This window comes from Bactrocera dorsalis, chromosome 1, assembly GCF_023373825.1.
Source record: "Bactrocera dorsalis isolate Fly_Bdor chromosome 1, ASM2337382v1, whole genome shotgun sequence".
Taxonomy (NCBI): domain Eukaryota; kingdom Metazoa; phylum Arthropoda; class Insecta; order Diptera; family Tephritidae; genus Bactrocera; species Bactrocera dorsalis.
This window is the reverse complement of record NC_064303.1, coordinates 107,803,246-107,816,974: the sequence shown is the minus strand read 5'-3', so window position 1 is coordinate 107,816,974 and position 13,729 is coordinate 107,803,246. Positions and strand designations below refer to the sequence as shown.

The 13,729-nt window shown below is 34.6% G+C and overlaps 2 protein-coding genes across 10 annotated transcripts in view; both read left to right on the top strand.

Annotated features, from left to right (window-relative positions):
• The first annotated feature begins 2,616 nt into the window (after positions 1 to 2,616).
• On the top strand, positions 2,617 to 8,333 carry LOC105222364 (RNA-binding protein 5-A-like). Its single transcript, XM_049462686.1, has 13 exons — positions 2,617 to 3,065; positions 3,146 to 3,266; positions 3,372 to 3,665; positions 3,727 to 3,877; positions 3,967 to 4,033; positions 4,431 to 4,504; positions 5,345 to 5,440; positions 5,508 to 5,622; positions 5,762 to 5,998; positions 6,170 to 6,676; positions 6,743 to 7,589; positions 7,668 to 7,908; positions 7,995 to 8,333. The coding sequence occupies exons 1-13, from the start codon at positions 3,050 to 3,052 to the stop codon at positions 8,106 to 8,108; spliced, it is 2,880 nt and encodes a 959-aa protein (XP_049318643.1). The 5' UTR covers positions 2,617 to 3,049; the 3' UTR covers positions 8,109 to 8,333.
• A 1,762-nt stretch (positions 8,334 to 10,095) lies between these two features.
• The window catches only part of LOC105222363 (dnaJ protein homolog 1), a 66,621-nt gene continuing 62,987 nt past the window's right edge, over positions 10,096 to 13,729 (top strand). For 2 of the 9 annotated variants that reach the window (XM_011199653.4, XM_011199654.4), the window contains exons 1-2: positions 11,097 to 11,423; positions 12,190 to 12,489. The gene's annotated coding sequence lies outside the window, so the exon portion shown is untranslated. Of the gene's footprint in view, positions 10,360 to 10,796; positions 11,452 to 11,525; positions 11,546 to 12,189; positions 12,490 to 13,729 lie in introns of those variants that run through there. The other 7 variants (XM_029548718.2, XM_029548716.2, XM_029548719.2 and 4 more) reach the window with 7 other exon arrangements.

Below are 13,729 nucleotides of genomic sequence, written 5' to 3'. Positions count from 1 at the left end.
AAAAAAAATTCCAATCAAGCACTTCATTCCGATCGTTCAGTTAGTATGTCAGCTAATTGCTATAGTGGTCCGATCTGAATAATTTCTTTAGAGATTGTACTATTGCTTTAAGTTATGAGTTTTGTCAGAATTCGTGAAGATATCTCGTCAAATGGAAAAGTTTTCCAATCAAGTACTTAGTTCCGATCGTTCAGTTAGTATGACTGCTAATCGCTATAGAGGTCTGATATCGGTGGTTCCGACAAATTAGGGAGTTCCTTGGGGGAGGAAAGGATGAGTAGAAAATTTTATAACCATATCTTGAAAACTGATGGACTAGCACTCGTATATAAAGACGGCCACACAGGTAGTCTTCTTCTTCTTCTTAATTGGCGTAGACACCGCTTACGCGATTATAGCCGAGTTATCAACAGCGCGCCAGTCGTTTCTTCTTTTCGCCACGTGGCCCCAATTGGATATTCCAAGCGTAGCCAGGTCCTTCTCCACTTGGTCCTTCCAACGGAGTGGAGGTCTTCCTCTTCCTCTGCTTCCCTGCTACAGGTAGCCATGCCTAAATCAAATTAGCCCGTCAGGTTGATTATTTGTCAAAAAAGTAAAAAGACACTAGAGGATAGCAAATGAAAAATATGTAGACAAGAAAATTCATGGTAATCTTCAAACACAGGAGTCTACAAATCATAAATTAATCCACATCATTATCGGCCACGATTATCAGAAATACCATTAAAAAGCTTTAGATTTAGATTTAGATTTTTAAGTCTCTTAAACGCAACACTGCTTACAGTCTACGTAGAGGAACCTGTCGTACTTGATGTCTGGTCCCTTGACACAAAATTTCTATTTGAGGCGAAGATTTCTGGGAACAGCCCTCTCACGTTACCGACATATCAATTAGATAGCTTCTCTTGACGTTAATGATGTAACGGGAGTCAAATCATCTCTAAGTGAAAATGAAATACTGAGATATTTCATAGAGATTCGAGTAAAACTTCCATATTCGCTTCATGAGAACCTATTCATTATCAATACCGACATACAAAACTAGCATTACACATACATATAAACTTACTCATCTAACGGCAATTTCTTTCAGGTCCAATCCATTGAAAATAGTTCGTTTCCAGAACACCCTGTTAGTTGAAAAACGTAAATTTTTTTTTATCAGTCCGGGTCAAATTTGATCACATGGTATTTATACATAAACTGGGTTGAAATATTTATAATAATAATATATGTTCTTATAATCAAATATTATGTTTTATACTCCATTATATCATAAGTGGTAGCATCGAAGTATTAAACCAAGCTTTGGTTTCACTAAGTCGATAAAGCCCTGTACCATAGAAAGTAGCGTGATTTTAGGCGCGCGCATATGTTGACTCGGCTTGTTACTTTTTTTTCTACTAAAGCGACTGTTTCAGACTGAAAGATTCGTTAGACATTAGTCGTGTAAGTTTTGCAATATTTCTTGCTTCGGTGATTCAATCATACCGGAACTTGAGTCGCTGATATACTCTGCTGCCCAAAGTAATATTATTCTCACGAAATTTCCCATGTTTATTCGTATGATTTCGTACATTTGACGTCATTTTCGCGAGAGCATATTTATTTTTCTAGTTTTTGTTTTTGGATCGTTCTTTTGTGTTCATAGTGTGCTTAAAACTACATTTGTGTGAAAAAAAAAAAATATTTATACATATGTATATGTATGTATATTTATGTATGTATACCGTCTTAGGATTTCAAGGATAAAAATGATATGGTCGGATAGAGGAGATTATCCTGATCAAGGATAAATATGGGTATAGCCGCAGGAAGCTTATAGTTTTCGAGATATTCGCGTTCAAAATTGAAAATTTGCAATATTTTAATTACATATTTTCGATATATAAAATTAATATTGCACTTATATTTTTCACTTTTATATCCACTAGCACTAATTCATTTGTACACATTTATTTTATATAATAAATAGCTTTTAATATACATTCAAATTATTGTTGAATTATGATTATTTAAGAATAACAAATGAAGTACAAACTATCAAATAATCAGTGTTACCTTAAAGACATCATTTGTACAATAACTAAATGAAATAAAGTGAACAGATTATACCCCAAATACGAGAGTCAACAACCTATAAAAAAATAACGCTGATCGGTCAAACACCGGGGTGTATCAGATTTTTTTCGCGTAGAACTCCTTTTTGCGTGCGCTTCAAAAAAAATAACCCTGGTCGGACCAACACCGGAGTGTATGAAATTATTTTCGCGTTGAACTTCTTTTTTCGTAAGCGGCCTTTGGCAGTGCTTCAAAAAAATTACCCTTGTCGATCCAACACCGGATGTACATATACATTTTTTTTTCTCCTGTAGAACTCATTTTTACAATGGCGGCCTTCAGGCTGCTTTTTTTTATATATTTTTTATTGTTTATCAACGATTATGTTTCCTGTATTTAGGGTATAATGTTTCTTTATATTTTTTTTGTTTTAGTTTGTAAAATATTTTAGTATGGTAACACTGATATTTGACAAATTTATAAATTTATTTTTACAAATGATGTCGATAAGGTAACACTGATTATTTGACAGTTTGTAATTCATTTGTTAGGCTTAAATAATCATAACTCAACAGTAATTTAAATGCATATTAAAAGCTATTTTTGCAATATATTACATGAAATAAATGTGTACAAATGAATAAGTGATGTGTTAGTGTATATAAAATTGAAAAATATAAGTGCAAAATTAATTTTATATATAGAAAATATGTAATTAAAATATTGCAAATTTTCAACTTTAAACGCGAATATCCTGAAAACTATAATCTTCTTCCGGCCTAACCATATATATTCGTAATCTGGAGAGTCTCCTCTATCCGACCATACCCATTTTATGTCCGAAATCTTGGGACGGCATACTAAAGCCGATCCGAAAAGAACGTTAAATAAATAACAAGGAGGAAAAGTAGAGGAAACGAGAAATTGAACTCTTAAAATATATAAAAAAGAATTTACGCACTATAGGATTGCGTGGAAAAGTATTAAAATGAACATGGATAGGCGTAAGTATTCTATATTTTAATTATTACACAAAAGATATGTGTAAATTATATGTCAATATCGGCATTATTCTTGAGCTCAGGTTCACGTAGCATATCGCCAGGCAATCGTCGACATCGTAATGGTGGCAATATGGCCGGAGGCGGAGGCTCACGACGAGACTACCGCCGTTACAGCCGCTCCCGTTCTCGTTCAAGATCACGGTAAGTGTATAAAGTATGTACATATCTATATCGTATAGTAAAGTGTTCAAAGCAATAAGTAATCGTTCTAATATATGTGTTATGGTTCTATGTATATATTTGTAGCGAACGTAGTCGTGATCAAAATTTTCGACGTCGTAATTCACGCTCGAGATCACGTGAACGTATGGGACCACATCGAAGTGGTGGTAGTGGAGAAAAGGATTTATATCGTGATTTAATTTATGATGATTATCAAGAAGATAAAAGCTACAATGCTCGTGGTCATCGTGGTCGTGATGATGATGACTATAATGAAGAACGTGATCGATTTTGGAACGATCGCGGCAGAGACAAAGGACGTGATTATGACCGCGATAGAGAGCGCGACCGCGATTATGATAGGGATCGTGATAGAAGGTAAAGCAAAATATAGGCAAATAGACATAAATCGTTTTATTTAACATTAACTGATTTACAGGGACAATCGTCACAGTCGTTATGGCCGGCGATATGAAAATGATCGTGAAAGTGATGACAGCGATGAGAGCTTTCACAGTAATTTCTACAACAAAACTCCATCAAACACCATAATTGTTTTGGGCTTACAATCGCACATTACCGAAGCGGATGTAAGCGCTTAATTAAATTTGCAATAGTTACATAAAAACGGTAATATTTAAATAATGTATATAATTTATTTTTTTCCTTTAAAATTTAGCTAATGAGCATATTGATCCAACAAGGCATGACCGCTTCCATACGACTGATACGCTATCGACCAACAGGTGGGTTTCTAACACATTGCAAAATTTAAAATAAACTTAGATTACTAGTTCCAATGATATTAGTGATAAATAGTGTTAAATAAAAAAAAATTAAATATATGACACGTAAGTACCGGCAGAAACTCGTTAAAGTTAGCTAATGCAATAGATGCCACAAATTGGGCTACATATAATTACAACGTTTACAAATATACCATCAGCAGCTACAATAAAAATAAAGATAAAAAGACAATTCTACAAACAATTATACCCTATATTGCTTGTAGTAATTGATTTAACAACAAGAAACGATATTTGTTGCAATTCCACATAAAAAAAACCAACTATATTCAACAACAACAAAAATACATTATTTTTTGACGTAAATATTTTGTATTTGCTTCTATCTAAAATTTAGGTGCATCACGAGGTTTCGCTTTCGTCGAGTTTAGAACCATTGATGAAGCTGTACGTTGGATGGAGCTAACCCAGGTATCACTTGTTGCTCAACCACCTCTACACACACCCATCAAACGACTTCAGATCACGTTCAAGCGCATACATTGTGTTTATACTTTTTAAATGTGTTTAAAAATGTGTGAGGGCGAGGATAGATAGTTAGATACTTAATTAATGAAACGTAAATATTAATACAAAGAAATTTAAATTTTAGGGAGTGCTTCAAGTGTATAAAAAAAAAATAGTGAATGAATTTCTAAAGAGGCATTAAAATACATTCTAATTTTCGTGTGCTAAAAAATGTATATTTTGCTACACATACAAATGTTTGGTTATGTATAATTTATTTATTTATTTTTTGCTAAGTGTCCAAAAAATTGAGATTTTTTCGTTTATAATTTTTTGTTCGCGAAATTTAAAATATAAAAATTAATACAGTTAGAAAACAATAAAAGTTCAGATTCAGGTTTATGGTAGCTTAGAAGTAGACACACAATATCAACATAACATCAACGCAGCAATTCAGCTGATACCTAAAATTTATGCGACAAGACATGCAATCGCTCAGCCAGATCTCACATAAACCCAAAGAAAAAAGATTATCATGCAACATATGAGATGAGATTAGGAAATTTATATAATTGATATGGAAATGGCATATATATACATATATGTATATATCAATGCATGAGAAACAGAACTAGCTGAGTAATGTTCGAGTTCTATTTTGATGCGATCAAGCGCAACCTGCAACATTGCAAACTCAATGCAATCAACCAATCGGTGACTGTGTAGTCTGTGGGAACCTGAAATGTCAATCGTTATTAATATATTCTTTTTTCTCTCATTCTCTTCCCATTTCATGCATTCAAGGGCTCAATACAATTGCCGGATCATCCGCGCGCCAATCTGCAATACAGTGTCTCACCTAAACAGAAAGGAAATGCTACGGAATGGCATTGTAGCATGGTATGTAACAGTATTTACACGCATGTATTTGTGTATGCATTTGAGAAATGTTTTTTTTTATTTGCAGTGTGGCGTTTTGAATTTCAGAGGACGTTTTGTCTGTTTCAAGTGCAATGCATCGCGCGAGGATAGTGAAAAAATCGGCGGGGGTAGCGAAGAAGTTAGCAACATCTTAACGAAAAGTATAACTATACAAACTTATTGCTAAGATACTAAGCAATATTGCAAGCAATATTCAAATCATTAACGCATAACATATTAAAATTGTTCTGAATTCTTTGAACTAAAAATTCTACTGATCCTTCAATCCCCCTAATGCAGAGATCATGTTACGCAATTTGGATACGTTAACGACAGAGGAGGCCGTACTCACTGCGATGCAGCAGCATGTGCCAGATTTGGCAAGTAAAATTACGAAAATACTCGTCAGTCGCGACACATTAACGCAGACATCACGTGGTATATGCTATTTGAATTTCGATAGCCTCATTGATTCGATGAATTTGTATACAGCTTTGAAGGCACTAGATCCACCGCTAACAATTGATGATCGTCAATGTAAGTATTCATTGTTTTCAATTTCTTGTATGAACACTTTTTTCTTTGTGAAGGATACAGGTATTATTGCTTCGGTACAACCGAAGTTAACGAGTTTTCTTGTTTTTCTTCTCACTGATCATTCCTTATAACAATAAAACTAATATATTACTTTGTAAAAACTTGTTTCAGTACTCGTCACGTATTGCATAGATCATGAGAATCGTCAAATCGTGCCCAAGAAGGGCGATGCAGCTGCAGGTGGCTCAGCATCAGCCTCTATTGGCCCGATGACAGCTGCTGAAATGATGGCTGCTTCAGGTTCTCTTGCCGGCGGCGCCAGCGAATACACTTTGGCAGATGTGCCTCGCTTGGCCGAATACAGTGCCGCCTTGTATGCATCGACACCGGCTGAGCATGCGCATTATTTGCAGTACTACACAGAATACTACATAAGCGAGATTAATAAAGGACACTACGGCAATTTGCCAAGTTCTGCTCAGTTAACAGAAACCTCAGCGAATTCAGCAGCTGCTGTTGCGCTCTCGGCCATACAACGTAAGCAAAAGAAAATGAATAGCATTGAGACGACAGCAACACAGGCAGCTGCAGCTGCTGCGGCTGCCGCGGCGGCGGTGAAGGCTAGTTTAGCTTTGAAAAATGTCGCCACGCCGAAGGGAAACGACGGCAAGACTTATCGTAAGTACTCGTATAGTTAAAACGTTGATTGAACTTTTTGTTGATATCCACATTTTGTCGTTTCAGCCACACCCGATGTCTCACTGTATCAATATGATGAAACCTCTGGATATTATTATGACCCGACCACGGGTCTGTATTACGATGCACATTCCCAATATTATTACAATAGTGAAACGGGCGCTTATCTCTATTGGGATCAGCGTAAAAGCACTTATGTTTTGGCCACACCGGCAGCGGCAGCAGCCACAATACAAGATGTAGTAAAGAGTGAAATTGGAGACGATGCCAAAGCGAGTGCCGCAAATGCTGGCGGTAATTCGACTGCCGCCAATGAAGATGAGAAGAAAGACAAGAAGGAATCTGGTAATAAACATGATAAAGTGAAGGTAGCAAAGAAAATAGTTAAGGATATGGAAAAGTGGGCCAAACAGTTGAATCAGAAAAAAGATTATACAGTAGTTGCGACGCCGCAACCGATATTGCCTTCGAAAGCAGACGATGCACCAGCTCGTGCTGCGGGCGTAGTCGCTGGTAGCACTACTGGTGCGCTATCTAGTGGTTATGCTGATGTCGGTTTCTCTATTTTAGAGAAGAAGGAACGTGCCAAACTGACAGACTATATGCCAAGCACGCCGAGCACTAATAAGCTCACGGCGTATGCCTCCGATTCCGATGAGGAGCATGGCGGTCAGGCGGGGACCACGAGTGGCGCTGGTGCTGAGGCCAGTGAAAAAGATTACGTTGACTTCCAAAAACTCACATGCCTGCTGTGTAAACGCGCTTTTCAATCGCTGGAAATATTGCAAAAGCATCTAAAAATGTCCAATTTGCATAAGGAAAATCTACAGAAATTTAACTTGGCACGTGGCTCCAATGCGGCAGGTGAATCTATGGGCAATGCAAGTTTGTCGTAAGTATTTTTTCTTGAGTTAATTATTTTTATGCATTTCTAATTTATATTTAATAATTTTTTTGCAATTCAATGCAGTAATTATCGCGATCGCGCTAAAGAAAGACGCCAGAAATATGGCGAGAGTGATCCACCGGTTGCCAATCGTAGTCGCGAACGTTTTGAAATGGAAATGAAATCGATGTCCACACGACAAGCGGAAGCGCCGCCAATGCCGATAGGTTCCAATAATGTTGGCAATCGTCTGTTACAAAAAATGGGTTGGTCGGAAGGACAGGGCCTCGGTCGTAAAAATCAAGGACGCACAAGCATTATAGAGGTTTGTGTTTGACCGCATAACAATTTAACTAAATAATAGTGTTGTAAACACTGCCTAATATATTTATTTTCTGTTTGGTTTTCTAGGCGGATGCACGTTCATCTACCGTTGGATTGGGCAACAAGTCGGGCATAACACCCGGCGAGGACTATAAGACGTATATTAAGAAAATGATGAAGTCACGTTATGAATCAGTATGATTGCTTTACTTCTTACTAAAGCATTTACTTAATTTGCAAATATTTTAATGATAATTTTTTATTAAATTGAAGTGTACTCAAATCTGGTTGGTCAAGTGGAAATATATTTTTCAATTTGACCTAATTTTTATTAGAAGGATATTATTGAAAAGTAAATCAAATGATTTCACTTCATTGTTGAATATTTCTACATAATTCAATTAATAAATCAAAATATATGTTTGTATATTGTAAAACAGATGAACAAGAAATTGTTTTATTTTAACAAAAAAAAAGTCGAAAAGAAGAAAAAACTAGGAAAAACGTTAACTTCGGCTGCGGAGAAGCGATAATACACTTCACAGTTAAACAAAATTCCAATCAAGCACTTCATTCCGATCGTTCAGTTAGTATGTCAGCTAATTGCTATAGTGGTCCGATCTGAATAATTTCTTTAGAGATTGTACTATTGCTTTAGGTTATGAGTTTTGTTAGAATTCGTGAAGATATCTCGTCAAATGGAAACGTTTTCCATGCAAGTAGTTGGTACCGATCGTTCAGTTAGTATGACAGCTAATTGCTATAGTGATCTGATATCGGTGGTTCCGACAAATAGGGAGTTACTTGGGGAGGAAAGGACGAGTAGAAAATTTCATAACGATATCTTAAAAACTGATGGACTAGACCTCGTATATAAAGACGGTCCAGACGGTCATACAGGTAGTCATGCCTAAATCAAATCAGCCCGACAGGTTGAACATTTGTTAAAAAAGTAAAAAGACACTGGACGATAGCAAATGGAAAATATGTAGACAGGAAAGTTCATGGTAATCTTCAAACACAATGGGTCGACAAATCATAAATTAGTCCACATCATTATCGGCCACGATTATCAGAAATACCGTTAAAAAGCTTTAGATAGTTTTAAGTCTCTTAAACGCAACACTGCATACAGTCTCCGTAGAGGAACCTGTCGTACTTGACGTCTGGTCCCTTGACACAAAATTAAGGTTGCAGATTTGAGGCGAAGACTCCTGAGTACAGTTCTTCGCCGCAGGTTGTTATAAAGTTGGGCTTCACATAACAATTAGTCACCTTCTCTCTTAAGTAAATAATGTAACGAGAGTCAACTTATCCCCAATTCCATGCTAAAGTGTGTGTATAGGATCTTTGACACAAAACTAAAGGTGCCTATCTGAGGCGAAGATCTCTGGGAACAGCCCTCTCACGTTACCCACATATCAATTAGATAGCTTCTCTTTGACGTTAATGATGTAACGGGAGTCAAATCATTCCTAAGTGAATACGAAATACTGAGATATTTCAGAGATATTCGAGTAAAACCTCCATATTCGTTCTGAGAACTTATTCATTATCAATACCGACGACATACAACACTAGCATTAAATGAGGCTTCGTGAAACAATTTTTTTTTTCACATATAAGCTTACTTATGTAACGGCAATTTCTTTCAGGTCCAATCCATTGAAAATAGTTCGTTTCTATAATACCCTGTTAGTTGAAAAACATAAATTTTTTTTATCAGTCCGGGTCAAATTTGACCACATGGTATTTATACATAAACTGGGTTGAAATAATTGCTAGAACAATAATAATATATGTTCTTATAATCCAATATTATATAAAACATAACTCCATTATATCATAAGTAATAGCATCGATGTATTAAACCAAGCTTTGGTTTCACTAAGTCGATAAAGGCCTTTACCATAGAAAGTAGCGTGATTTTAGGCGCGCGCATATGTTGTACTCTGCTTGTTACTACTTTTTTCTAGCGACTGTTTCAGACTGAAAAATTCGTTAGACATTAGTCGTGTAAGTTTTGCAATATTTCTTGCTTCGACGATTCAATCATATCGGAACTTGAGTCGCTGAGAAACTTTGCTGCCCAAAGTAATATGATTCTCTCGAAATCTCACAAGTTTAGTCGTATGTAAATACGTCCTAAGTACATAGCACATGAAGCAAGTAAAAGCTCACTTAATTCTATCTCAACTGGAGCAACAACAACAAGCGTGACGCACCTTTGGTCATTGCCTCATAAAAAACAAAACAAAAAAAAAATAATAATAATTTAAGAAATAAATAAAACTAAATTTTTTCATTGAATTTGTTTAAAAATATTATTGCTCTGCTGTTTCGCCAAGCTTTAGCTGAACAAACATGGTTAAATAAGAAAAGCCGAAGCTTTCTTCTTAGTACCGAATCAGCTGCTGTTTGCTAAAGACGCGTACGCGCAACCCACAAACAGGTTTGTTCTGAACCGACAAGATCGTGTGAAGTTCGCGCCGCTCTAAGTAGCCGCTACTCGTGCTAGCCCAACCCAAAATACAGACAAGCCAACACACATACATACAACGTTGGCAAATACTTGTTGGACGTGGTTTATTTATTTATTTATTTTTTGACATTCGACGTCATTTTCGCGAGAGCGTATTTATTTTTCTAGTTTTTGTTTTTGGATCGTGCTTTTGTGTTCATAGTGTGCTTAAAACTACATTTGTGTGAAAAAAATATTTATACATATGTATGTATATGTATGTATATTTATGTACATATATACGTATATACATATGTATATAAAGTTGTGCTCATATATATGTATGTATGCATGTTTGTTAGTGTCTAGCTAAATACAGCTGAGTGGTCTCTCGAACATGTTCTCACCGCGGATCAATTGATCATTAGAGCTGTCTGCGGTGTTAACGCTGGTTTTTAACGTGAAAACAATGATAATTACAATATTTATAAAATATATTTAAAATATAGACGTGTATTTTCATAAATATTTGTATAAAATATATTAAAGCACTGAAGTTTGTGTTAAAAAATAATTAAAGGCGTAAATTTATATAAAAATATTTTTTTTTACAAAAAAAACACTTTTCACCATTCGAGCTTGCCTGCGATTTATTTATTTGTCGCTTTTGTGCTTTTTGTTTTTGTAAATAATCGTCACAACAATCGCTTATGCGCTCTGAGCGCTCAAACTGAACGCAACGATCTGCCATATGTGGTCAAAATTGGTCGGAAAAAAGTCTGAAAAGTTCGAAAACAAAAACAAAAAAACGCAGCAGTAATTATGAGAAAAAGAATAGGTTAATGAAAAAAGCCCACAGGCTGCGGAGAGGCGCGCACCGCACATCAGCTAAAAGCTGAAATGGCAAAATCAGAAAATCTCAAGCAAATTACGAATAGTATCTGATCTATCTTTGTATCTGTCGGTTGGTTGGTTGGCTGGCTAGCTAGCTACATACATACTTGTAGTTGTTCCGGTCAGATTTTCAGTCGTCCGTTGGCGCTATTGTATAAACCGTGAGTGAAACGAACGCTAATCGAGCGAGTGAGTTAATTAGTGAGGAACGCACAGTGTGTGTGTGCGTGTGCGAAGAAGACAATCAACAATATTTGTTAATTAGTAAAACAATAGTGAAATGGTAGCGAAGAAGTTAAATAAAATAAACGATAAATGAAACATAACGTACATATTTTATTTGGAAGAACGTGAAGTGTGAAAAAAAAAATGAAATTATGATAATAAAAAAAAACATATAAAATAATTATTTTTTAAAGAAATAATATTTGTTAAGCATACTCAAAATATTAAAAAAATTGTCAATTTGGACTCTCTAAAATCGAAATTTATTTCAGTGAACACAGTGCACACAATTAAAAAAAAGTCATACAAAAAATTATAAAAAAAACTAAATATTTCATTTTTTTTAAATTAAACTTAAATTTTTTTTTATATAATTTTAGTGCATACAATTTTTTTAAAATTAAAATCATAAACAAAAAATAAAAAAAAACTAAATATTTGACTTTTTATATTACAATTTAATTAAAGTATTTTATAAATATTTTTTTATATACATTAATACATATACTTATGTATATATAATTTATGTATATATAATTTATTTAAGTGAATTCAGTGCTAATTTAATTGTATAATTTTTTTTTTAAATTAAAATCATAAACAAAAAATAAAAAAAACTAAATGTTTTACTTTCTTTTTAAATTTTTTTTAAATATTTTTTTTTTTATTTTTAAATTTTTTGTTTAATTTTCCGCTAAATAGCGTGCAGCTATAACCTTAATAGTATATAATATTTCAAAAAAGTAATTATAAAAAATATTTATAATTAAAATACAAAAAGTGTCATCGACGCACAACCAACAACAATAACAACTAAAAACCAGTGAAGCTTAAAAATAAAACAACAAATTAACAATTAAGTTTCTAGCAATTGCACTCAACGCATTAATCACAAATAGCAACAATAACAACAACAGTAACAACCAGTAGCAGCAGCGTAACCGATTTTGCAGAAAATTATCTACCGGTGTTGAACGTGCTACGGAAAAATATACAAATAAGGTATAAAGCAACGAGTCGGAATATTTTTAAAACAAACAAAAACAACCAATCATAAGTAGAAATAAAAACAAAAAATTATAGCAATCATAAGTAGAAACAAAAACAATATTTTTAAAGTTAGCGCTAAAGCAAATGAGTTGGAAAGCAGTAAAGCTTCAGAAAATCGCTAGGCAGTGAACAGCAATCGCTCAGTTTAACGGCAAAAATGGTGAACAAATCTCAGCACAATTTTGCTAGAAAATCTTTTATGACTTCAATTGCTTAAAAGCTTTAAGGGGTCATAACCACTTGTAAGTTGGAAAAGAATGCGTTTTTTTGTGAATTTTTTTTAAGAGGCTTTGAAAAAGCAGAATTTAATACGCTTTAATAAACGGTGATTCATTTTTGATTCCGTAGTCGCAATCCAGGGGAACTTCCGAAAGAAGGTGTCTGGCGGTAGTCCGATTTTACTGCTTTAATTGATCAAAAATGGAATAGTCAAAAAATATATTGAATACATGCAATGATCGTAGGATTAATCTAAAATTTTGATTTTTGATAAATTGGCGAATCTTGGGGAACCGGACGTACTAAAGTTAAAAAAAAAGTGCACTTCAGAGTGGCTTAGAAAATCGAAATTATAGGGTTTGTCCGGAAAGTAATAGGACTGAGCCGATTAAAAAAAATATTGAAGCAATTGTTACAATTCTTTAAAAGTTTTCATAATTGGCTATTTCTGCGTCGATGCAGATTTCCAAGCAAGGCAGTTTCCAGAATAGCCTTGAGAACCGAGGTGCATGCTGCTTTGATCCCCTCTGGACGTCTCAAAATGCTTGCCTTTCATCGACCTTTTCAGGGATCATACTCAAAGGTCCATGACTCGTCATGGCATTTAGAGAAAAACTTGTTTAAAGTTTTGGGAGCATCTTTATATCTGTAAGGGGTTCCGTAGCTATAGCTTTCTTTTCGAGTTTTTGTTTCGATACAGAAAATATGTCTAAAAAATGTTGAGGAATGCTGCCTAATTTAGTTGAGAGTCCTTGGACGCATAAAAATCTTGAATCGTTTCCGTTGACTGGATTTTTTTACTACTCGTTTTTCTTGATATATCTTTTCTTAATTCTTCTTCTTCTTTACTGGCGTAGACTTTTCTTAATAGCTGTTATAAATTGGCTTGAATATTGAACCTAAATCTACGATTAAGTTATTTGTGTAGTCAGCTCTGAGAACTCTTACCTAGCAAAGTTAACTAAGCCTATAA